This window comes from Pleurodeles waltl, chromosome 2_2, assembly GCF_031143425.1.
Source record: "Pleurodeles waltl isolate 20211129_DDA chromosome 2_2, aPleWal1.hap1.20221129, whole genome shotgun sequence".
Lineage (NCBI taxonomy): Eukaryota > Metazoa > Chordata > Amphibia > Caudata > Salamandridae > Pleurodeles > Pleurodeles waltl.
Genome location: NC_090439.1, coordinates 501,275,031 through 501,300,051, shown reverse-complemented (window position 1 = coordinate 501,300,051; position 25,021 = coordinate 501,275,031). Strand labels below are relative to the sequence as shown.

Genomic DNA, 25,021 nt, shown 5'->3' with positions numbered 1-25,021 from the left:
CCTTGGCTCCAGAAACTCACCGGCCTGTCTCCTGCCTTCCAAAGATCCTGCTCCAGCGACGCCTTCCAAAGGGACCAGCGACCTCGACATCCTCTGAGGACTGCCCCTGCTTCGAAAAGACAAGAAACTCCCGAGGACAGCGGACCTGCTCCAAGAAAGGCTGCAACTTTGTTTCCAGCAGCCTTGAAAGAACCCTGCAAGCTCCCCGCAAGAAGCGTGAGACTTGCAACACTGCACCCGGCGACCCCGACTCGGCTGGTGGAGATCCGACACCTCAGGAGGGACCCCAGGACTACTCTGATACTATGAGTACCAAAACCTGTCCCCCCTGAGCCCCCACAGCGCCGCCTGCAGAGGGAATCCCGAGGCTTCCCCTGACCGCGACTCTTTGAACCTAAAGTCCCGACGCCTGGGAGAGACCCTGCACCCGCAGCCCCCAGGACCTGAAGGACCGGACTTTCACTGGAGAAGTGACCCCCAGGAGTCCCTCTCCCTTGCCCAAGTGGAGGTTTCCCCGAGGAACCCCCCCCTTGCCTGCCTGCAGCGCTGAAGAGATCCCGAGATCTCTCAGACTAACATTGCGAACCCGACGCTGGTTTCTACACTGCACCCGGCCGCCCCCGCGCTGCTGAGGGTGAAATTTCTGTGTGGGCTTGTGTCCCCCCCGGTGCCCTACAAAACCCCCCTGGTCTGCCCTCCGAAGACGCGGGTACTTACCTGCAAGCAGACCGGAACCGGGGCACCCCCTTCTCTCCATTCTAGCCTATGTGTTTTGGGCACCACTTTGAACTCTGCACCTGACCGGCCCTGAGCTGCTGGTGTGGTGACTTTGGGGTTGCTCTGAACCCCCAACGGTGGGCTACCTTGGACCAAGAACTGAACCCTGTAAGTGTCTTACTTACCTGGTAAAACCTAACAAATACTTACCTCCCCTAGGAACTGTGAAAATTGCACTAAGTGTCCACTTTTAAAACAGCTATTTGTGAATAACTTGAAAAGTATACATGCAATTTTGATGATTTGAAGTTCCTAAAGTACTTACCTGCAATACCTTTCGAATGAGATATCACATGTAGAATTTGAACCTGTGGTTCTTAAAATAAACTAAGAAAAGATATTTTTCTATATAAAAACCTATTGGCTGGATTTGTCTCTGAGTGTGTGTACCTCATTTATTGTCTATGTGTATGTACAACAAATGCCTAACACTACTCCTTGGATAAGCCTACTGCTCGACCACACTACCACAAAATAGAGCACTAGTATTATCTATTTTTACCACTATTTTACCTCTAAGGGGAACCCTTGGACTCTGTGCATGCTATTCCTTACTTTGAAATAGCACATACAGAGCCAACTTCCTACATTGGTGGATCAGCGGTGGGGTACAAGACTTTGCATTTGCTGGACTACTCAGCCAATACCTGATCACACGACAAATTCCAAAATTGTCATTAGAAATTCATTTTTGCAATTTGAAATTTTTCTAAATTCTTAAAAGTCCTGCTAGGGCCTTGTGTGTTAAGTCCCTGTTTAGCATTGTCTTTTAGAGTTTAAAAGTTTGTTAAAAGTTTGAAATTAGATTCTAGAAACAGTTTTAGATTCTTTAAAAAGTCTTCCAACTCTTAGCAAAATAATGTCTGATACAGAGATGAATGTGGTGGAACTCGACACCACACCTTACCTCCATCTTAAGATGAGGGAGCTAAGGTCTCTCTGTAATATCAAAAAAATAACCATTGGCTCCAGACCTACCAAAATTCAGCTCCAGGAGCTGTTGGCAGAGTTTGAAAAAGCCAACCCCTCTGATGATGACCTCACAGAGGAAGAAATTAGTGACTTGGAGGCCAATGTCCCTCCTCCAGTCCTAAATAGGGAGAACAGGACCCCTCAAGTCCTGTCTCCAACTGTGTTAGTCAGAAATAGTGAGTCCCTCACAGGAGGGTCCCACATTTCTGAAATCACTGAGGATGCTCTCAGTGAAGATGACCTCCTGTTAGCCAGGATGGCCAAAAGATTGGCTTTAGAGAGACAGCTCCTAGCCATAGAAAGGGAAAGACAAGAGATGGGCCTAGGACCCATCAATGGTGGCAGCAATATAAATAGGGTCAGAGATGCTCCTGACATGTTAAAAATCCCCAAAGGGATTGTGACAAAATTTGAAGATGGTGATGACATCACCAAGTGGTTCACAGCTTTTGAGAGGGCTTGTGTAACCAGAAAAGTGAACAGATCTCACTGGGGTGCTCTCCTTTGGGAAATGTTCACTGGAAAGTGTAGGGATAGACTCCTCACACTCTCTGGAAAAGATGCAGAATCTTATGACCTCATGAAGGGTACCCTGATTGAGGGCTTTGGATTCTCCACTGAGGAGTACAGGATTAGGTTCAGGGGGGCTCAAAAATCCTCGAGCCAGACCTGGGTTGACTTTGTTGACTACTCAGTGAAAACACTAGATGGTTGGATTCAAGGCAGTGGTGTAAGTAATTATGATGGGCTGTACAATTTATTTGTGAAAGAACACCTGTTAAGTAATTGTTTCAATGATAAACTGCATCAGCATCTGGTAGACCTAGGACCAATTTCTCCCCAAGAATTGGGAAAGAAGGCGGACCATTGGGTCAAGACAAGGGTGTCCAAGACTTCAACAGGGGGTGACCAAAAGAAAGGGGTCACAAAGACTCCCCAGGGGAAGGGTGATGAGACAACCAAAACTAAAAATAGTAAAGAGTCTTCTACAGGCCCCCAAAAACCTGCACAGGAGGGTGGGCCCAGAGCCTCTTCACAAAACAATGGGTACAAGGGTAAAAACTTTGATCCCAAAAAGGCCTGGTGTCATAGCTGTAAACAGCATGGACACCAAACTGGAGACAAGGCCTGTCCCAAGAAAGGTTCCACTCCAAACTCCCATCCAGGTAACACTGGTATGGCTAGTCTCCAAGTGGGATCAACAGTGTGCCCCGAGCAAATCAGGGTCCACACTGAAGCTACTCTAGTTTCTGAGGGTGGGGTGGATTTAGCCACACTAGCTGTCTGGCCGCCTAACATGCAAAAATACAGACAGCAACTCTTAATTAATGGGACTAGAATAGAGGGCCTGAGGGATACAGGTGCCAGTGTCACCATGGTGACAGAGAAACTGGTTTCCCCTGGCCAATACCTGACTGGAAAAACTTACACAGTCACCAACGCTGACAATCAGAGAAAAGTACATCCCATGGCAATGGTTACTTTAGAATGGGGAGGGGTCAATGGCCTGAAACAGGTGGTGGTCTCCTCAAATATCCCAGTGGACTGTCTGCTTGGAAATGACCTGGAGTCCTCAGCATGGGCTGAGGTAGAACTAAAAACCCATGCAGCAATGCTGGGTATCCCTGAACTGGTGTGTGTGAAAACAAGAGCACAATGCAAGGCACAGGGTGAACAAGTAGAGCTGGAGTCTGGAAGAATGGCCCAGCCTACCAAGAGAACAGGAAAGTCAGTTGGGAAACCAACTACAACACAGCAAAAGAAAGGGAACCTCTCTTCTCAGGAAGAAGTTCTGCCCTCTGAGGGAACTGAGCCTTTGGAGCTTGAACCTTATCAGGTTGAGCTCTTAGGCCCAGGGGGACCCTCAAGGGAGGAGCTGTGTAAGGGACAAGAAACCTGTCCCTCTCTTGAAGGCCTTAGGCAGCAAGCTGCTGAAGAGTCCAAAGGCAAGAAAAATGGGACGCATAGGGTCTATTGGGAAGATGGACTCCTGTACACTGAGGCCAGAGACCCCAAACCTGGTGCCACTAGGAGAGTGGTAGTGCCTCAGCTGTTCAGGAAGTTCATCCTAACATTGGCCCATGACATTCCCCTTGCTGGACATTTGGGACAAACCAAGACGTGGGAGAGGTTAGTCAACCACTTCTACTGGCCCAATATGTCCAACATGGTTAAGGAGTTTTGCCTCTCCTGCCCCACCTGTCAAGCCAGTGGTAAGACAGGTGGACATCCAAAGGCCCCCCTCCTTCCACTTCCAGTGGTGGGGGTTCCCTTTGAAAGAGTGGGTGTGGACATAGTTGGTCCACTAGAACCTCCCACAGCCTCAGGAAATATGTATATCCTGGTAGTAGTGGATCATGCTACCAGGTATCCTGAAGCTATTCCCCTTAGGTCGACTACTGCCCCTGCAGTAGCCAAGGCCCTCATTGGTATCTTTACCAGAGTGGGTTTCCCTAAGGAGGTGGTGTCTGACAGAGGTACCAACTTCATGTCAGCATACCTAAAGCACATGTGGAATGAGTGTGGAGTGACTTATAAATTCACTACACCATACCATCCACAAACTAATGGCTTGGTTGAGAGATTCAACAAGACATTAAAAGGCATGATCATGGGGCTCCCAGAAAAGCTCAAAAGGAGATGGGATGTCCTCTTGCCATGTCTGCTTTTCGCTTACAGAGAGGTGCCACAGAAGGGAGTAGGATTCTCACCCTTTGAACTTCTGTTTGGTCATCCTGTAAGGGGACCACTTGCCCTTGTCAAAGAAGGCTGGGAGAGACCTCTCCATGAGCCTAAACAAGACATAGTGGACTATGTACTTGGCCTTCGCTCTAGAATGGCAGAGTACATGGAAAAGGCAACCAAAAACCTTGAGGCCAGCCAACAGCTCCAGAAGTTTTGGTATGACCAAAAGGCTGCACTGGTTGAGTTCCAACCAGGGCAGAAAGTCTGGGTTCTGGAGCCTGTGGCTCCCAGGGCACTCCAGGACAAATGGAGTGGCCCTTACCCAGTACTAGAAAGGAAGAGTCAGGTCACCTACCTGGTGGACCTGGGCACAAGCAGGAGCCCCAAGAGGGTGATCCATGTGAACCGCCTTAAGCTCTTCCATGACAGGGCTGATGTGAATCTGTTGATGGTAACAGATGAGGATCAGGAGGCAGAGAGTGAACCTCTCCCTGATCTTCTGTCATCAGACCCAAAAGATGGCACAGTAGATGGAGTGATCTACTCAGACACCCTCTCTGGCCAACAGCAAGCTGATTGTAGGAGAGTCCTACAACAGTTTCCTGAACTCTTCTCCTTAACCCCTGGTCAGACACACCTGTGTACCCATGATGTGGACACAGGAGACAGCATGCCTGTCAAGAACAAAATCTTTAGACAGTCTGACCATGTTAAGGAAAGCATCAAGGTGGAAGTCCACAAGATGCTGGAATTGGGAGTAATTGAGCGCTCTGACAGCCCCTGGGCTAGCCCAGTGGTCTTAGTCCCCAAACCTCACACCAAAGATGGAAAGAAAGAGATGAGGTTTTGTGTGGACTACAGAGGACTCAATTCTGTCACCAAGACAGATGCTCATCCAATTCCAAGAGCTGATGAGCTCATAGATAAATTAGGTGCTGCCAAATTCTTAAGTACCTTTGACTTGACAGCAGGGTACTGGCAAATAAAAATGGCACCTGGAGCAAAAGAGAAAACAGCATTCTCCACACCTGATGGGCATTATCAGTTTACTGTTATGCCCTTTGGTTTAAAGAATGCCCCTGCCACCTTCCAAAGGTTGGTGAATCAAGTCCTTGCTGGCTTGGAGTCCTTTAGCACAGCTTATCTTGATGATATTGCTGTCTTTAGCTCCACCTGGCAGGATCACCTGGTCCACCTGAAGAAGGTTTTGAAGGCTCTGCAATCTGCAGGCCTCTCTATCAAGGCATCCAAATGCCAGATAGGGCAGGGAACTGTGGTTTACTTGGGACACCTTGTAGGTGGAGGCCAGGTTCAGCCACTCCAACCCAAGATCCAGACTATTCTGGACTGGGTAGCTCCAAAAACCCAGACTCAAGTCAGGGCATTCCTTGGCTTGACTGGGTATTACAGGAGGTTTGTGAAGGGATATGGATCCATTGTGACAGCCCTCACTGAACTCACCTCCAAGAAAGTGAACTGGACTGTGGAATGCCAACAGGCCTTTGACACCCTGAAACAAGCAATGTGCTCAGCACCAGTTCTCAAAGCTCCAGATTATTCTAAGCAGTTCATTGTGCAGACTGATGCCTCTGAACATGGGATAGGGGCAGTTTTGTCCCAAACAAATGATGATGGCCTTGACCAGCCTGTTGCTTTCATTAGCAGGAGGTTACTCCCCAGGGAGCAGCGTTGGAGTGCCATTGAGAGGGAGGCCTTTGCTGTGGTTTGGTCCCTGAAGAAGCTGAGACCATACCTCTTTGGGACTCACTTCCTAGTTCAAACTGACCACAGACCTCTCAAATGGCTGATGCAAATGAAAGGTGAAAATCCTAAACTGTTGAGGTGGTCCATATCCCTACAGGGAATGGACTTTATAGTGGAACACAGACCTGGGACTGCCCATGCCAATGCAGATGGCCTTTCCAGGTTCTTCCACTTAGAAAATGAAGACTCTCTTGGGAAAGGTTAGTCTCATCCTCTTTCGTTTGGGCGGGGGGTTGTGTAAGGAAATGCCTCCTTGGCATGGTTGCCCCCTGACTTTTTGCCTTTGCTGATGCTATGTTTACAATTGAAAGTGTGCTGAGGCCTGCTAACCAGGCCCCAGCACCAGTGTTCTTTCCCTAACCTGTACTTTTGTATCCACAATTGGCAGACCCTGGCATCCAGATAAGTCCCTTGTAACTGGTACTTCTAGTACCAAGGGCCCTGATGCCAAGGAAGGTCTCTAAGGGCTGCAGCATGTCTTATGCCACCCTGGAGACCTCTCACTCAGCACAGACACACTGCTTGCCAGCTTGTGTGTGCTAGTGAGGACAAAACGAGTAAGTCGACATGGCACTCCCCTCAGGGTGCCATGCCAGCCTCTCACTGCCTATGCAGTATAGGTAAGACACCCCTCTAGCAGGCCTTACAGCCCTAAGGCAGGGTGCACTATTCCATAGGTGAGGGTACCAGTGCATGAGCATGGTACCCCTACAGTGTCTAAACAAAACCTTAGACATTGTAAGTGCAGGGTAGCCATAAGAGTATATGGTCTGGGAGTTTGTCAAACACGAACTCCACAGCACCATAATGGCTACACTGAAAACTGGGAAGTTTGGTATCAAACTTCTCAGCACAATAAATGCACACTGATGCCAGTGTACATTTTATTGTAAAATACACCCCAGAGGGCACCTTAGAGGTGCCCCCTGAAACTTAACCGACTATCTGTGTAGGCTGACTAGTTTTAGCAGCCTGCCACAAACCGAGACATGTTGCTGGCCCCATGGGGAGAGTGCCTTTGTCACTCTGAGGCCAGTAACAAAGCCTGCACTGGGTGGAGATGCTAACACCTCCCCCAGGCAGGAATTGTCACACCTGGCGGTGAGCCTCAAAGGCTCACCTCCTTTGTGCCAACCCAGCAGGACACTCCAGCTAGTGGAGTTGCCCGCCCCCTCCGGCCAGGCCCCACTTTTGGCGGCAAGGCCGGAGAAAATAATGAGAAAAACAAGGAGGAGTCACTGGCCAGTCAGGACAGCCCCTATGGTGTCCTGAGCTGAGGTGACTCTAACTTTTAGAAATCCTCCATCTTGCAGATGGAGGATTCCCCCAATAGGGTTAAGATTGTGACCCCCTCCTCTTGGGAGGAGGCACAAAGAGGGTGTACCCACCCTCAGGGCTAGTAGCCATTGGCTACTAACCCCCCAGACCTAAACACGCCCTTAAATTTAGTATTTAAGGGCTACCCTGAACCCTAGAAGATTAGATTCCTGCAACTACATGAAGAAGGACTGCCTAGCTGAAAACCCCTGCAGAGGAAGACCAGAAGACGACAACTGCCTTGGCTCCAGAAACTCACCGGCCTGTCTCCTGCCTTCCAAAGATCCTGCTCCAGCGACGCCTTCCAAAGGGACCAGCGACCTCGACATCCTCTGAGGACTGCCCCTGCTTCGAAAAGACAAGAAACTCCCGAGGACAGCGGACCTGCTCCAAGAAAGGCTGCAACTTTGTTTCCAGCAGCCTTGAAAGAACCCTGCAAGCTCCCCGCAAGAAGCGTGAGACTTGCAACACTGCACCCGGCGACCCCGACTCGGCTGGTGGAGATCCAACACCTCAGGAGGGACCCCAGGACTACTCTGATACTGTGAGTACCAAAACCTGTCCCCCCTGAGCCCCCACAGCGCCGCCTGCAGAGGGAATCCCGAGGCTTCCCCTGACCGCGACTCTTTGAATCCAAAGTCCCGACGCCTGGGAGAGACCCTGCACCCGCAGCCCCCAGGACCTGAAGGACCGGACTTTCACTGGAGAAGTGACCCCCAGGAGTCCCTCTCCCTTGCCCAAGTGGAGGTTTCCCCGAGGAACCCCCCCCTTGCCTGCCTGCAGCGCTGAAGAGATCCCGAGATCTCTCATAGACTAACATTGCGAACCCGACGCTGGTTTCTACACTGCACCCGGCCGCCCCCGCGCTGCTGAGGGTGAAATTTCTGTGTGGGCTTGTGTCCCCCCCGGTGCCCTACAAAACCCCCCTGGTCTGCCCTCCGAAGACGCGGGTACTTACCTGCAAGCAGACCGGAACCGGGGCACCCCCTTCTCTCCATTCTAGCCTATGTGTTTTGGGCACCACTTTGGACTCTGCACCTGACCGGCCCTGAGCTGCTGGTGTGGTGACTTTGGGGTTGCTCTGAACCCCCAACGGTGGGCTACCTTGGACCAAGAACTGAACCCTGTAAGTGTCTTACTTACCTGGTAAAACCTAACAAATACTTACCTCCCCTAGGAACTGTGAAAATTGCACTGTGTCCACTTTTAAAACAGCTATTTGTGAATAACTTGAAAAGTATACATGCAATTTTGATGATTTGAAGTTCCTAAAGTACTTACCTGCAATACCTTTCGAATGAGATATCACATGTAGAATTTGAACCTGTGGTTCTTAAAATAAACTAAGAAAAGATATTTTTCTATATAAAAACCTATTGGCTGGATTTGTCTCTGAGTGTGTGTACCTCATTTATTGTCTATGTGTATGTACAACAAATGCTTAACACTACTCCTTGGATAAGCCTACTGTTCGACCACACTACCACAAAATAGAGCACTAGTATTATCTATTTTTACCACTATTTTACCTCTAAGGGGAACCCTTGGACTCTGTGCATGCTATTCCTTACTTTGAAATAGCACATACAGAGCCAACTTCCTACAACAATTTAATAACATTTTGTGCTGTAACATTTAGAAGCTAGCCCACTACAATGGTGAAATCTATGAGACAGGATAGCGTGGACCAAAATTACTCAGCACAGCCAGGAAGCACTTTTGACATTCCCCTGAAAGGAAACACTTCAGTCAATTTCACAGCACAGGAAAGTAGCACCAGGGCCCACAAGCTGCTAATAGGCTTGTGAGCTTAGGAAGCACAAAATTTCAAAAAGTATTTGCATATTTAGCCACAAAACATATGCTTAAGATTTGCATCCTGAAGAGACAATGTAGGATGACACAACACTGGCATTCTGAAACAAAATGCATGTTCCATTCGCAGAAAACAACACTGATGCTCAGACCAAGTTGCCTGATTTATTGACATATATCAACCCCTGTAACATTTGTAGCAGCTATCTATGACTGGCAGATGTGATCAGAGCACAACATGCTACAAACACAATGACAATGTTTGCTATATTATCACCAGAATAATGGCAACTGTATACCACATGAAATCATTATGTCACCAAGATGCTGGGATGAACACTAAACAGAAAGAGATACAGTCTTCTTCATTAATTACCTCTCCAGGAGTGTGTTCACCATTTTCTCAAATGTTTCGTCACACCTTAGCAGAGGACTTGTGATTCCCCAATGTAGGGAATTGCTGTACTCATTCAAACCAAAGTACAATTTTTCCTGGCTTTCCATCTCTTCCTAGAACACAGTAACAAAACCACAATCAGCTGAAGAGGAACAAGACTAATACTTCCGCCAGTGAGGTTTACAGGTATGACATCTTGCCAACAGAAGCATTAAAGGTACAACCTTCTCACCCCCTTCCACCCGAACACCCACTTTTGATATGGCCACTGAGGTGCCATGGATCTCATATTCGCATCAGAAATGACCAAGTACACAGATACATCAGACAATATGAGGGAAGATGGACTTTCTTACTGCAGTTATGCTGTGTTGCCACATGTGCGTCAAATGACAAAGTGCTGGGGACGGGAGTACAGAGTATGTAAACTAAATTTTGTATAACCACTGTAAATTGTTATGATTGAAGGGAAGTAAACAGCACTTGTGCACAACCGCCTCACAATCCTCACATACTTTACATCAACTGAGCATAGACAATATCAACTTTTTTGGAACAGAGTAAGAGCCAGATGCTGTGTAGCTGTCAATCTAGCAAAGAAAGTGGCAAACAAAGGGATTATTTGCATTTTGTTTTCATACTTCTACAAAAAGAATCTTAGAAGTCTTGCACCATAGTTTATTGCTCAAATTACATAGTTATTACAGAAACAAGAGAATGCCAGGCCCATGGACTTAGATGCTACCCAAAGTGCTAGCACCTATGCAATTACCTAATGAAGGCCTTCATCGATTAACTAATGCCATCACGGGAAAGCACCGATCAGCTTCACATGAGCATATTCAATAGAATTAGTAGCCTGCTATGGAAACAAAAAGTTTCTTACCTGTAAGTGTAGTTTTGCAACTTGAAGATTTTTTGGATTCACATGCTGTGCATTATTCCACCAACTACTGGTTGGGTCCGGACTATCTACTATTTCACCGCCTAAAAATGTTTTTGTCCTTCCGCTATATCTACCTTGGTTTTGGTGTTGTAGGGGGTCAACAGTAGTACCATTTGGTGTTTTGTTGTGACGTTGTCTCACTTCCTATGAATGTCTCCGCCCAGTTCACCATCTTTAGACTTTTTTTTCTTTTTCTTCTCTCCATCTTCTTGACGGAGGCGGGTGGGTGGCATGTGAATCCAGAAAATCTTCAAGCTGCAAAACTACGCTTACAGGTGAGAAACGTTTTGTAGCATGAATCTTTTCTGGAATCACATGCTGTCCATTGATTTTTAATCTGTTTTCCTTTATTGTGGTGGCTGGGTTGAAGATGGATACGGATTTGAAAATAAATGTCTTAATACTCTTTGTCCTACCTGAGCTTTTTTACTCATCTTTATGTCAATACAATCATGCTTTGTAAAAGTATGTACTGAAGCCCGAGTTGCTGCCATGCAGATGTCTTGCAACTGTGCTTTGGGCATTAAAACTACTGTTGCTCCCTTTTTCCATGTAGAGTGCTCTCCTGGAGCTCTAGGTAAGACTTTCCCTGCATTTCTGTGACATAATTGGATTAATTGTGCGGTCTGTCTTGAAATTCTGTTCTTTGATACTGCTTTCCCCTTAAAGTGTTTGGAAAAAGCAACAAACAATTGCTGAGATTTCCTAAAAAGCTTAGTTCTTCCCATGTAATACATGATGCAACGTCTTGTATCCAATGTATGTAGGCTTCTTTCGGCATGCGTCTTTGGGTTTTGAAAGAAACTTAGTATTTGAATTCACTAATTAATATGAAATTGAGGGACCACCTTTGATAGAAAATGAGGGTCTATTCTCCTGACAATTCTGTCTTTATGTATCTGCCACTAGAGTTCTTGATTAGTGAGTGCCTGTAACTCACTCACTTTACGTAAGGAAGTAATAGCCACTAAAAAAGCCTTAACCTTTGCGAAGTTGCTTTGGGTAACAGCTCAAATGGTTTACACATGAGTTGAGTAAGAACTAGATTTTGGTTCCATGTAAGCACTGGAACCCTCCTTGGTGGTGCTATCCTCTTCGTTCCTGCTAGGAATCGTTTTACCACTGAAGATGTGAAAATATTTTCCCCAGTTGACCTCTTGCATAAGCCACTATCGCAGCCAAATGAACTCTTAAAGAAACATAAGTAATTCCTTCTTGTATTAACTCAGTTAAATATTTTAGAACTGTTCTCTCCTTTGTAATTGTTCTTTTTACACCATATTGTAAATCTTTTCCATTTTGCCATATGACATTTCCTTGTTACTGGTTTTCTGGCTTCTCTTAATACTGCTAAATGTGTCTTTTAGTAGTTTTAAGTGCCCAAATTCTGTCTTCAGGAGCCATGCTGCTAATTTTAAATATTATGGCTCTGGGTGTAGAAACTTCTCTTTCCCTAGGGATAGCGAGTCTTGTCTTTTTGGCAGGTGCTGAATATTCCCCTGTAATAACTATCAGCTCTGAATACCATGCCCATTGTGGCGCTATTAGAATAAGCGTCATGTCGCTCCTCTTGCATTTGTTGATTACTCTGTGCAATAGGGGGAATTGGTGGAAAGGCGTAAGCAAATGTTCCTGACCAGTGTATTTAAAGGGCATTCCCCTGCGATTGCAGGTATGGTATTTGACTTTTCTTTAAATATCGCCTACTCTGCCAAATTTCTTCCCGATTTTCTCGTAATTCTTTGAAGTTCCTCGTTAAGCTGGAGATGTCTCTATGAAAAACATCCTGACCCAACGGAAGAAAAAAATTCTCAAGAATGAGAATTGGGGCGGAGACATCCAGAAGTTGCGAGACAACGTCATAACAGAACACCAATTAGTATTTCTGTCAACGCCCAACAACAAAACAAAGGTAGAGATAGAGGGCGGACAAAAAAACATGAATGAGTTGTAGGAAGTTGGCTCTGTATGTGCTATTTCAAAGTAAGGAATAGCATGCACAGAGTCCAAGGGTTCCCCTTAGAGGTAAAATAGTGGTAAAAAGAGATAATACTAATGCTCTATTTTGTGGTAGTGTGGTCGAGCAGTAGGCTTATCCAAGGAGTAGTGTTAAGCATTTGTTGTACATACACATAGACAATAAATGAGGTACACACACTCAGAGACAAATCCAGCCAATAGGTTTTGTTATAGAAAAATATCTTTTCTTAGTTTATTTTAAGAACCACAGGTTCAAATTCTACATGTAATATCTCATTCGAAAGGTATTGCAGGTAAGTACTTTAGGAACTTTAAATCATAAAAATTGCATGTATACTTTTGAAGTTATTGACAAATAGCTGTTTTAAAAGTGGACACTTAGTGCAATTTTCACAGTTCCTAGGGGAGGTAAGTTTTTGTTAGTTTTACCAGGTAAGTAAGACACTTACAGGGTTCAGTTCTTGGTCCAAGGTAGCCCACCGTTGGGGGTTCAGAGCAACCCCAAAGTTACCACACCAGCAGCTCAGGGCCGGTCAGGTGCAGAGTTCAAAGTGGTGCCCAAAACACATAGGCTAGAATGGAGAGAAGGGGGTGCCCCGGTTCCGGTCTGCTTGCAGGTAAGTACCCACGTCTTCGGAGGGCAGACCAGGGGGGTTTTGTAGGGCACCGGGGGGGACACAAGCCCACACAGAAATTTCACCCTCAGCAGCGCGGGGGCGGCCGGGTGCAGTTTAGAAACAAGCGTCGGGTTCGCAATGTTAGTCTATGAGAGATCTCGGGATCTCTTCAACGCTGCAGGCAGGCAAGGGGGGGGATCCCTCGGGGAAACCTCCACTTGGGCAAGGGAGAGGGACTCCTGGGGGTCACTTCTCCAGTGAAAGTCCGGTCCTTCAGGTCCTGGGGGCTGCGGGTGCAGGGTCTCTCCCAGGCGTCGGGACTTTAGGTTCAAAGAGTCGCGGTCAGGGGAAGCCTCGGGATTCCCTCTGCAGGCGGCGCTGTGGGGGCTCAGGGGGGACAGGTTTTGGTACTCACAGTATCAGAGTAGTCCTGGGGTCCCTCCTGAGGTGTTGGATCTCCACCAGCCGAGTCGGGGTCGCCGGGTGCAGTGTTGCAAGTCTCACGCTTCTTGCGGGGAGCTTGCAGGGTTCTTTCAGGGCTGCTGGAAACAAAGTTGCAGCCTTTCTTGGAGCAGGTCCGCTGTCCTCGGGAGTTTCTTGTCTTTTCGAAGCAGGGGCAGTCCTCAGAGGATGTCGAGGTCGCTGGTCCCTTTGGAAGGCGTCGCTGGAGCAGGATCTTTGGAAGGCAGGAGACAGGCCGGTGAGTTTCTGGAGCCAAGGCAGTTGTCGTCTTCTGGTCTTCCTCTGCAGGGGTTTTCAGCTAGGCAGTCCTTCTTCTGGTAGTTGCAGGAATCTAATTTTCTAGGGTTCAGGGTAGCCCTTAAATACTAAATTTAAGGGCGTGTTTAGGTCTGGGGGGTTAGTAGCCAATGGCTACTAGCCCTGAGGGTGGGTACACCCTCTTTGTGCCTCCTCCCAAGGGGAGGGGGTCACAATCCTAACCCTATTGGGGGAATCCTCCATCTGCAAGATGGAGGATTTCTAAAAGTCAGAGTCACCTCAGCTCAGGACACCTTAGGGGCTGTCCTGACTGGCCAGTGACTCCTCCTTGTTGCTTTCTTTGTTCCCTCCAGCCTTGCCGCCAAAAGTGGGGGCCGTGGCCGGAGGGGGCGGGCAACTCCACTAAGCTGGAGTGCCCTGCTGGGCTGTGACAAAGGGGTGAGCCTTTGAGGCTCACCGCCAGGTGTCACAGCTCCTGCCTGGGGGAGGTGTTAGCATCTCCACCCAGTGCAGGCTTTGTTACTGGCCTCAGAGTGACAAAGGCACTCTCCCCATGGGGCCAGCAACATGTCTCTGGTGTGGCAGGCTGCTGGAACTAGTCAGCCTACACAGACAGTCGGTTAAGTTTCAGGGGGCACCTCTAAGGTGCCCTCTGTGGTGTATTTTACAATAAAATGTACACTGGCATCAGTGTGCATTTATTGTGCTGAGAAGTTTGATACCAAACTTCCCAGTTTTCAGTGTAGCCATTATGGTGCTGTGGAGTTCGTGTTTGACAGACTCCCAGACCATATACTCTTATGGCTACCCTGCACTTACAATGTCTAAGGTTTTGTTTAGACACTGTAGGGGTACCATGCTCATGCACTGGTACCCTCACCTATGGTATAGTGCACCCTGCCTTAGGGCTGTAAGGCCTGCTAGAGGGGTGTCTTACCTATACTGCATAGGCAGTGAGAGGCTGGCATGGCACCCTGAGGGGAGTGCCATGTCGACTTACTCGTTTTGTCCTCACTAGCACACACAAGCTGGCAAGCAGTGTGTCTGTGCTGAGTGAGAGGTCTCCAGGGTGGCATAAGACATGCTGCAGCCCTTAGAGACCTTCCTTGGCATCAGGGCCCTTGGTACTAGAAGTACCAGTTACAGGGGACTTATCTGGATGCCAGGGTCTGCCAATTGTGGATACAAAAGTACAGGTTAGGGAAAGAACACTGGTGCTGGGGCCTGGTTAGCAGGCCTCAGCACACTTTCAATTGTAAACATAGCATCAGCAAAGGCAAAAAGTCAGGGGGCAACCATGCCAAGGAGGCATTTCCTTACACAACCCCCCCCCCAAACGAAAGAGGATGAGACTAACCTTTCCCAAGAGAGTCTTCATTTTCTAAGTGGAAGAACCTGGAAAGGCCATCTGCATTGGCATGGGCAGTCCCAGGTCTGTGTTCCACTATAAAGTCCATTCCCTGTAGGGAGATGGACCACCTCAACAGTTTAGGATTTTCACCTTTCATTTGCATCAGCCATTTGAGAGGTCTGTGGTCAGTTTGAACTAGGAAGTGAGTCCCAAAGAGGTATGGTCTCAGCTTCTTCAGGGACCAAACCACAGCAAAGGCCTCCCTCTCAATGGCACTCCAACGCTGCTCCCTGGGGAGTAACCTCCTGCTAATGAAAGCAACAGGCTGGTCAAGGCCATCATCATTTGTTTGGGACAAAACTGCCCCTATCCCATGTTCAGAGGCATCAGTCTGCACAATGAACTGCTTAGAATAATCTGGAGCTTTTAGAACTGGTGCTGAGCACATCGCTTGTTTCAGGGTGTCAAAGGCCTGTTGGCATTCCACAGTCCAGTTCACTTTCTTGGGCATTTTCTTGGAGGTGAGTTCAGTGAGGGCTGTCACAATGGATCCATATCCCTTCACAAACCTCCTGTAATACCCAGTCAAGCCAAGGAATGCCCTGACTTGAGTCTGGGTTTTTGGAGCTACCCAGTCCAGAATAGTCTGGATCTTGGGTTGGAGTGGCTGAACTTGGCCTCCACCTACAAGGTGGCCCAAGTAAACCACAGTTCCCTGCCCTATCTGGCATTTGGATGCCTTGATAGAGAGGCCTGCAGATTGCAGAGCCTTCAAAACCTTCTTCAGGTGGACCAGGTGATCCTGCCAGGTGGAGCTAAAGACAGCAATATCATCAAGATAAGCTGTGCTAAAGGACTCCAAGCCAGCAAGGACTTGATTCACCAACCTTTGGAAGGTGGCAGGGGCATTCTTTAAACCAAAGGGCATAACAGTAAACTGATAATGCCCATCAGGTGTGGAGAATGCTGTTTTCTCTTTTGCTCCAGGTGCCATTTTTATTTGCCAGTACCCTGCTGTCAAGTCAAAGGTACTTAAGAATTTGGCAGCACCTAATTTATCTATGAGCTCATCAGCTCTTGGAATTGGATGAGCATCTGTCTTGGTGACAGAATTGAGCCCTCTGTAGTCCACACAAAACCTCATCTCTTTCTTTCCATCTTTGGTGTGAGGTTTGGGGACTAAGACCACTGGGCTAGCCCAGGGGCTGTCAGAGCGCTCAATTACTCCCAATTCCAGCATCTTGTGGACTTCCACCTTGATGCTTTCCTTAACATGGTCAGACTGTCTAAAGATTTTGTTTTAGACAGGCATGCTGTCTCCTGTGTCCACATCATGGGTACACAGGTGTGTCTGACCAGGGGTTAAGGAGAAGAGTTCAGGAAACTGTTGTAGGACTCTCCTACAATCAGCTTGCTGTTGGCCAGAGAGGGTGTCTGAGTAGATCACTCCATCTACTGTGCCATCTTTTGGGTCTGATGACAGAAGATCAGGGAGAGGTTCACTCTCTGCCTCCTGATCCTCATCTGTTACCATCAACAGATTCACATCAGCCCTGTCATGGAAGAGCTTAAGGCGGTTCACATGGATCACCCTCTTGGGGCTCCTGCTTGTGCCCAGGTCCACCAGGTAGGTGACCTGACTCTTCCTTTCTAGCACTGGGTAAGGGCCACTCCATTTGTCCTGGAGTGCCCTGGGAGCCACAGGCTCCAGAACCCAGACTTTCTGCCCTGGTTGGAACTCAACCAGTGCAGCCTTTTGGTCATACCAAAACTTCTGGAGCTGTTGGCTGGCCTCAAGGTTTTTGGTTGCCTTTTCCATGTACTCTGCCATTCTAGAGCGAAGGCCAAGTACATAGTCCACTATGTCTTGTTTAGGCTCATGAAGAGGTCTCTCCCAGCCTTCTTTAACAAGAGCAAGTGGTCCCCTTACAGGATGACCAAACAGAAGTTCAAAGGGTGAGAATCCTACTCCCTTCTGTGGCACCTCTCTGTAAGCGAAAAGCAGACATGGCAAGAGGACATCCCATCTCCTTTTGAGTTTTTCTGGGAGCCCCATTGTAAGGAAATGCCTCCTTGGCATGGTTGCCCCCTGACTTTTTGCCTTTGCTGATGCTATGTTTACAATTGAAAGTGTGCTGAGGCCTGCTAACCAGGCCCCAGCACCAGTGTTCTTTCCCTAACCTGTACTTTTGTATCCACAATTGGCAGACCCTGGCATCCAGATAAGTCCCTTGTAACTGGTACTTCTAGTACCAAGGGCCCTGATGCCAAGGAAGGTCTCTAAGGGCTGCAGCATGTCTTATGCCACCCTGGAGACCTCTCACTCAGCACAGACACCCTGCTTGCCAGCTTGTGTGTGCTAGTGAGGACAAAACGAGTAAGTCGACATGGCACTCCCCTCAGGGTGCCATGCCAGCCTCTCACTGCCTATGCAGTATAGGTAAGACACCCCTCTAGCAGGCCTTACAGCCCTAAGGCAGGGTGCACTATACCATAGGTGAGGGTACCAGTGCATGAGCATGGTACCCCTACAGTGTCTAAACAAAACCTTAGACATTGTAAGTGCAGGGTAGCCATAAGAGTATATGGTCTGGGAGTTTGTCAAACACGAACTCCACAGCACCATAATGGCTACACTGAAAACTGGGAAGTTTGGTATCAAACTTCTCAGCACAATAAATGCACACTGATGCCAGTGTACATTTTATTGTAAAATACACCCCAGAGGGCACCTTAGAGGTGCCCCCTGAAACTTAACCGACTATCTGTGTAGGCTGACTAGTTTTAGCAGCCTGCCACAAACCGAGACATGTTGCTGGCCCCATGGGGAGAGTGCCTTTGTCACTCTGAGGCCAGTAACAAAGCCTGCACTGGGTGGAGATGCTAACACCTCCCCCAGGCAGGAATAGTCACACCTGGCGGTGAGCCTCAAAGGCTCACCTCCTTTGTGCCAACCCAGCAGGACACTCCAGCTAGTGGAGTTGCCCGCCCCCTCCGGCCAGGCCCCACTTTTGGCGGCAAGGCCGGAGAAAATAATGAGAAAAACAAGGAGGAGTCACTGGCCAGTCAGGACAGCCCCTAAGGTGTCCTGAGCTGAAGTGACTCTAACTTTTAGAAATCCTCCATCTTGCAGATGGAGGATTCCCCCAATAGGGTTAGGATTGTGACCCCCTCCCCTTGGGAGGAGGCACAAAGAGGGTGTACCCACCCTCAGGGCTAGTAGCCATTGGCTACTAACCCCCCAGACCTAAACACGCCCTTAAATTTAGTATTTAAGGGCTACCCTGAACCCTAGAAAATCAGATTCCTGCAACTACAAGAAGAAGGACTGCCCAGCTGAAAACCCCTGCAGCGCAAGACCAGAAGACGACAACTGCCTTGGCTCCAGAAACTCACCGGCCTGTCTCCTGCCTTCCAAAGATCCTGCTCCAGCGACGCCTTCCAAAGGGACCAGCGACCTCGACATCCTCTGAGGACTGCCCCTGCTTCGAAAAGACAAGAAACTCCCGAGGACAGCGGACCTGCTCCAAGAAAAGCTGCAACTTTGTTTCCAGCAGCTTTAAAGAACCCTGCAAGCTCCCCGCAAGAAGCGTGAGACTTGCAACACTGCACCCGGCGACCCCGACTCGGCTGGTGGAGATCCGACACCTCAGGAGGGACCCCAGGACTACTCTGATACTGTGAGTACCAAAACCTGTCCCCCCTGAGCCCCCACAGCGCCGCCTGCAGAGGGAATGCCGAGGCTTCCCCTGACCGCGACTCTTTGAATCCAAAATCCCGACACCTGGGAGAGACCCTGCACCCGCAGCCCCCAGGACCTGAAGGACCGGACTTTCACTGGAGAAGTGACCCCCAGGAGTCCCTCTCCCTTGCCCAAGTGGAGGTTTCCCCGAGGAACCCCCCCCTTGCCTGCCTGCAGCGCTGAAGAGATCCCGAGATCTCTCATAGACTAACATTGCGAACCCGACGCTTGTTTCTACACTGCACCCGGCCGCCCCCGCGCCGCTGAGGGTGAAATTTCTGTGTGGGCTTGTGTCCCCCCCGGTGCCCTACAAAACCCCCCTGGTCTGCCCTCCGAAGACGCGGGTACTTACCTGCAAGCAGACCGGAACCGGGGCACCCCCTTCTCTCCATTCTAGCCTATGTGTTTTGGGCACCACTTTGAACTCTGCACCTGACCGGCCCTGAGCTGCTGGTGTGGTGACTTTGGGGTTGCTCTGAACCCCCAACGGTGGGCTACCTTGGACCAAGAACTAAGCCCTGTAAGTGTCTTACTTACCTGGTTAACCTAACAAATACTTACCTCCCCTAGGAACTGTGAAAATTGCACTAAAGTGTCCACTTTTAAAACAGCTATTTGTGAATAACTTGAAAAGTATACATGCAATTTTGATGATTTGAAGTTCCTAAAGTACTTACCTGCAATACCTTTCGAATGAGATATTACATGTAGAATTTGAACCTGTGGTTCTTAAAATAAACTAAGAAAATATATTTTTCTATACAAAAACCTATTGGCTGGATTTGTCTCTGAGTGTGTGTACCTCATTTATTGTCTATGTGTATGTACAACAAATGCTTAACACTACTCCTTGGATAAGCCTACTGCTCGACCACACTACCACAAAATAGAGCATTAGTATTATCTCTTTTTGCCACTATCTTACCTCTAAGGGGAACCCTTGGACTCTGTGCATGCTATTCCTTACTTTGAAATAGCACATACAGAGCCAACTTCCTACATTGGTGGATCAGCGGTGGGGTACAAGACTTTGCATTTGCTGGACTACTCAGCCAATACCTGATCACACGACAAATTCCAAAATTGTCATTAGAAATTCATTTTTGCAATTTAAAATGTTTCTAAATTCTTAAAAGTCCTGCTAGGGCCTTGTGTGTTAAGTCCCTGTTTAGCATTGTCTTTTAGAGTTTAAAAAGTTTGTTAAAAGTTTGAATTAGACTCTAGAAACAGTTTTAGATTCTTAAAAAAGTATTCCAACTCTTAGCAGAATAATGTCTGATACAGAGATGCAGGTGGTGGAACTCGACACCACACCTTACCTCCATCTTAAGATGAGGGAGCTAAGGTCTCTCTGTAATATAAAGAAAATAACCATTGGCTCCAGACCTACCAAAATTCAGCTCCAGGAGCTGTTGGCAGAGTTTGAAAAAGCCAACCCCTCTGATGATGACATCACAGAGGAAGAAATTAGTGACTTGGAGGCCAATGTCCCTCCTCCAGTCCTAAATAGGGAGAACAGGACCCCTCAAGTCCTGTCTCCAACTGTGTTAGTCAGAAATAGTGAGTCCCTCACAGGAGGGTCCCACATTTCTGAAATCACTGAGGATGCTCTCAGTGAAGATGACCTCCTGTTAGCCAGGATGGCCAGAAGATTGGCTTTAGAGAGACAGCTCCTAGCCATAGAAAGGGAAAGACAAGAGATGGGCCTAGGACCCATCAATGGTGGCAGCAATATAAATAGGGTCAGAGATTCTCCTGACATGTTAAAAATCCCCAAAGGGATTGTGACAAAATTTGAAGATGGTGATGACATCACCAAGTGGTTCACAGCTTTTGAGAGGGCTTGTGTAACCAGAAAAGTGAACAGATCTCACTGGGGTGCTCTCCTTTGGGAAATGTTCACTGGAAAGTGTAGGGATAGACTCCTCACACTCTCTGGAAAAGATGCAGAATCTTATGACCTCATGAAGGGTACCCTGATTGAGGGCTTTGGATTCTCCACTGAGGAGTACAGGATTAGGTTCAGGGGGGCTCAAAAATCCTCGAGCCAGACCTGGGTTGACTTTGTTGACTACTCAGTGAAAACACTAGATGGTTGGATTCAAGGCAGTGGTGTAAGTAATTATGATGGGTGTAGGAAGTTGGCTCTGTATGCACTATTTCAAAGTAAGGAATAGTATGCACAGAGTCCAAGGGTTCCCCTTAGAGGTAAGATAGTGGCAAAAAGAGATAATACTAATGCTCTATTTTGTGGTAGTGTGGTCGAGCAGTAGGCTTATCCAAGGAGTAGTGTTAAGCATTTGTTGTACATACACATAGACAATAAATGAGGTACACACACTCAGAGACAAATCCAGCCAATAGGTTTTGTATAGAAAAATATCTTTTCTTAGTTTATTTTGAGAACCACAGGTTCAAATTCTACATGTAATATCTCATTCGAAAGGTATTGCAGGTAAGTACTTTAGGAACTTCAAATCATCAAAATTGCATGTATACTTTTCAAGTTATTCACAAATAGCTGTTTTAAAAGTGGACACTTTAGTGCAATTTTCACAGTTCCTAGGGGAGGTAAGTATTTGTTAGGTTAACCAGGTAAGTAAGACACTTACAGGGCTTAGTTCTTGGTCCAAGGTAGCCCACCGTTGGGGGTTCAGAGCAACCCCAAAGTCACCACACCAGCAGCTCAGGGCCGGTCAGGTGCAGAGTTCAAAGTGGTGCCCAAAACACATAGGCTAGAATGGAGAGAAGGGGGTGCCCCGGTTCCGGTCTGCTTGCAGGTAAGTACCCGCGTCTTCGGAGGGCAGACCAGGGGGGTTTTGTAGGGCACCGGGGGGGACACAAGCCCACACAGAAATTTCACCCTCAGCGGCGCGGGGGCGGCCGGGTGCAGTGTAGAAACAAGCGTCGGGTTCGCAATGTTAGTCTATGAGAGATCTCGGGATCTCTTCAGCGCTGCAGGCAGGCAAGGGGGGGATTCCTCGGGGAAACCTCCACTTGGACAAGGGAGAGGGACTCCTGGGGGTCACTTCTCCAGTGAAAGTCCGGTCCTTCAGGTCCTGGGGGCTGCGGGTGCAGGGTCTCTCCCAGGCGTCGGGACTTTAGGTTCAAAGAGTCGCGGTCAGGGGAAGCCTCGGGATTCCCTCTGCAGGCGGCGCTGTGGGGGCTCAGGGGGGACAGGTTTTGGTACTCACAGTATCAGAGTAGTCCTGGGGTCCCTCCTGAGGTGTTGGATCGCCACCAGCCGAGTCGGGGTCGCCGGGTGCAGTGTTGCAAGTCTCACGCTTCTTGCGGGGAGCTTGCAGGGTTCTTTAAAGCTGCTGGAAACAAAGTTGCAGCTTTTCTTGGAGCAGGTCCGCTGTCCTCGGGAGTTTCTTGTCTTTTCGAAGCAGGGGCAGTCCTCAGAGGATGTCGAGGTCGCTGGTCCCTTTGGAAGGCGTCGCTGGAGCAGGATCTTTGGAAGGCAGGAGACAGGCCGGTGAGTTTCTGGAGCCAAGGCAGTTGTCGTCTTCTGGTCTTCCGCTGCGGGGGTTTTCAGCTGGGCAGTCCTTCTTCTTGTAGTTGCAGGAATCTGATTTTCTAGGGTTCAGGGTAGCCCTTAAATACTAAATTTAAGGGTGTGTTTAGGTCTGGGGGGTTAGTAGCCAATGGCTACTAGCCCTGAGGGTGGGTACACCCTCTTTGTGCCTCCTCCCAAGGGGAGGGGGTCACAATCCTAACCCTATTGGGGGAATCCTCCATCTGCAAGATGGAGGATTTCTAAAAGTTAGAGTCACTTCAGCTCAGGACACCTTAGGGGCTGTCCTGACTGGCCAGTGACTCCTCCTTGTTGCTTTCTTTGTTCCCTCCAGCCTTGCCGCCAAAAGTGGGGGCCGTGGCCGGAGGGGGCGGGCAACTCCACTAAGCTGGAGTGCCCTGCTGGGCTGTGACAAAGGGGTGAGCCTTTGAGGCTCACCGCCAGGTGTCACAGCTCCTGCCTGGGGGAGGTGTTAGCATCTCCACCCAGTGCAGGCTTTGTTACTGGCCTCAGAGTGACAAAGGCACTCTCCCCATGGGGCCAGCAACATGTCTCTGGTGTGGCAGGCTGCTGGAACTAGTCAGCCTACACAGTCGGTTAAGTTTCAGGGGGCACCTCTAAGGTGCCCTCTGTGGTGTATTTTACAATAAAATGTACACTGGCATCAGTGTGCATTTATTGTGCTGAGAAGTTTGATACCAAACTTCCCAGTTTTCAGTGTAGCCATTATGGTGCTGTGGAGTTCGTGTTTGACAAACTCCCAGACCATATACTCTTATGGCTACCCTGCACTTACAATGTCTAAGGTTTTGTTTAGACACTGTAGGGGTACCATGCTCATGCACTGGTACCCTCACCTATGGTATAGTGCACCCTGCCTTAGGGCTGTAAGGCCTGCTAGAGGGGTGTCTTACCTATACTGCATAGGCAGTGAGAGGCTGGCATGGCACCCTGAGGGGAGTGCCATGTCGACTTACTCATTTTGTTCTCACTAGCACACACAGGCTTGTAAGCAGTGTGTCTGTGCTGAGTGAGGGGTCTCTAGGGTGGCATAAGACATGCTGCAGCCCTTAGAGACCTTCCTTGGCATCAGGGCCCTTGGTACTAGAAGTACCAGTTACAAGGGACTTATCTGAATGCCAGGGTGTGCCAATTGTGGATACAATGGAACATTTTAGGTGAAGGAACACTGGTGCTGGGGCCTGGTTAGCAGGGTCCCAGCACTCTTCTCAGTCAAGTCAGCATCAGTATCAGGCAAAAAAAGTGGGGGGTAACTGCAACAGGGAGCCATTTCTTTACAATGGGCTGTACAATTTATTTGTGAAAGAACACCTGTTAAGTAATTGTTTCAATGATAAACTGCATCAGCATCTGGTAGACCTAGGACCAATTTCTCCCCAAGAATTGGGAAAGAAGGCGGACCATTGGGTCAAGACAAGGGTGTCCAAGACTTCAACAGGGGGTGACCAAAAGAAAGGGGTCACAAAGACTCCCCAGGGGAAGGGTGATGAGACAACCAAAACTAAAAATAGTAAAGAGTCTTCTACAGGCCCCCAAAAACCTGCACAGGAGGGTGGGCCCAGAGCCTCTTGACAAAACAATGGGTACAAGGGTAAAAACTTTGATCCCAAAAAGGCCTGGTGTCATAGCTGTAAACAGCATGGACACCAAACTGGAGACAAGGCCTGTCCCAAGAAAGGTTCCACTCCAAACTCCCATCCAGGTAACACTGGTATGGCTAGTCTCCAAGTGGGATCAACAGTGTGCCCAGAGCAAATCAGGGTCCACACTGAAGCTATTCTAGTTTCTGAGGGTGGGGTGGATTTAGCCACACTAGCTGTCTGGCCGCCTAACATGCAAAAATACAGACAGCAACTCTTAATTAATGGGACTAGAATAGAGGGCCTGAGGGATACAGGTGCCAGTGTCACCATGGTGACAGAGAAACTGGTTTCCCCTGGCCAATACCTGACTGGAAAAACTTACACAGTCACCAACGCTGACAATCAGAGAAAAGTACATCCCATGGCAATGGTTACTTTAGAATGGGGAGGGGTCAATGGCCTGAAACAGGTGGTGGTCTCCTCAAATATCCCAGTGGACTGTCTGCTTGGAAATGACCTGGAGTCCTCAGCATGGGCTGAGGTAGAACTAAAAACCCATGCAGCAATGCTGGGTATCCCTGAACTGGTGTGTGTGAAAACAAGAGCACAGTGCAAGGCACAGGGTGAACAAGTAGAGCTGGAGTCTGGAAGAATGGCCCAGCCTACCAAGAGAACAGGAAAGTCAGTTGGGAAACCAACTACAACACAGCAAAAGAAAGGGAACCTCTCTTCTCAGGAAGAAGTTCTGCCTCTGAGGGAACTGAGCCTTTGGAGCTTGAACCTTATCAGGTTGAGCTCTTAGGCCCAGGGGGACCCT

The 25,021-nt window shown here is 48.5% G+C and overlaps 1 protein-coding gene across 7 annotated transcripts in view; it reads right to left on the bottom strand.

Moving 5' to 3' along the window:
- GREB1L (GREB1 like retinoic acid receptor coactivator) overlaps positions 1-25,021 on the bottom strand; it is a 444,116-nt gene that overhangs the window by 49,649 nt on the left and 369,446 nt on the right. For all 7 annotated transcript variants that reach the window (XM_069219992.1, XM_069219998.1, XM_069219995.1 and 4 more), the window contains one exon: positions 9,707-9,840. In XM_069219992.1, the coding sequence (XP_069076093.1) occupies positions 9,707-9,840 (134 nt within the window). The remainder of the gene's footprint in view (positions 1-9,706; positions 9,841-25,021) is intronic.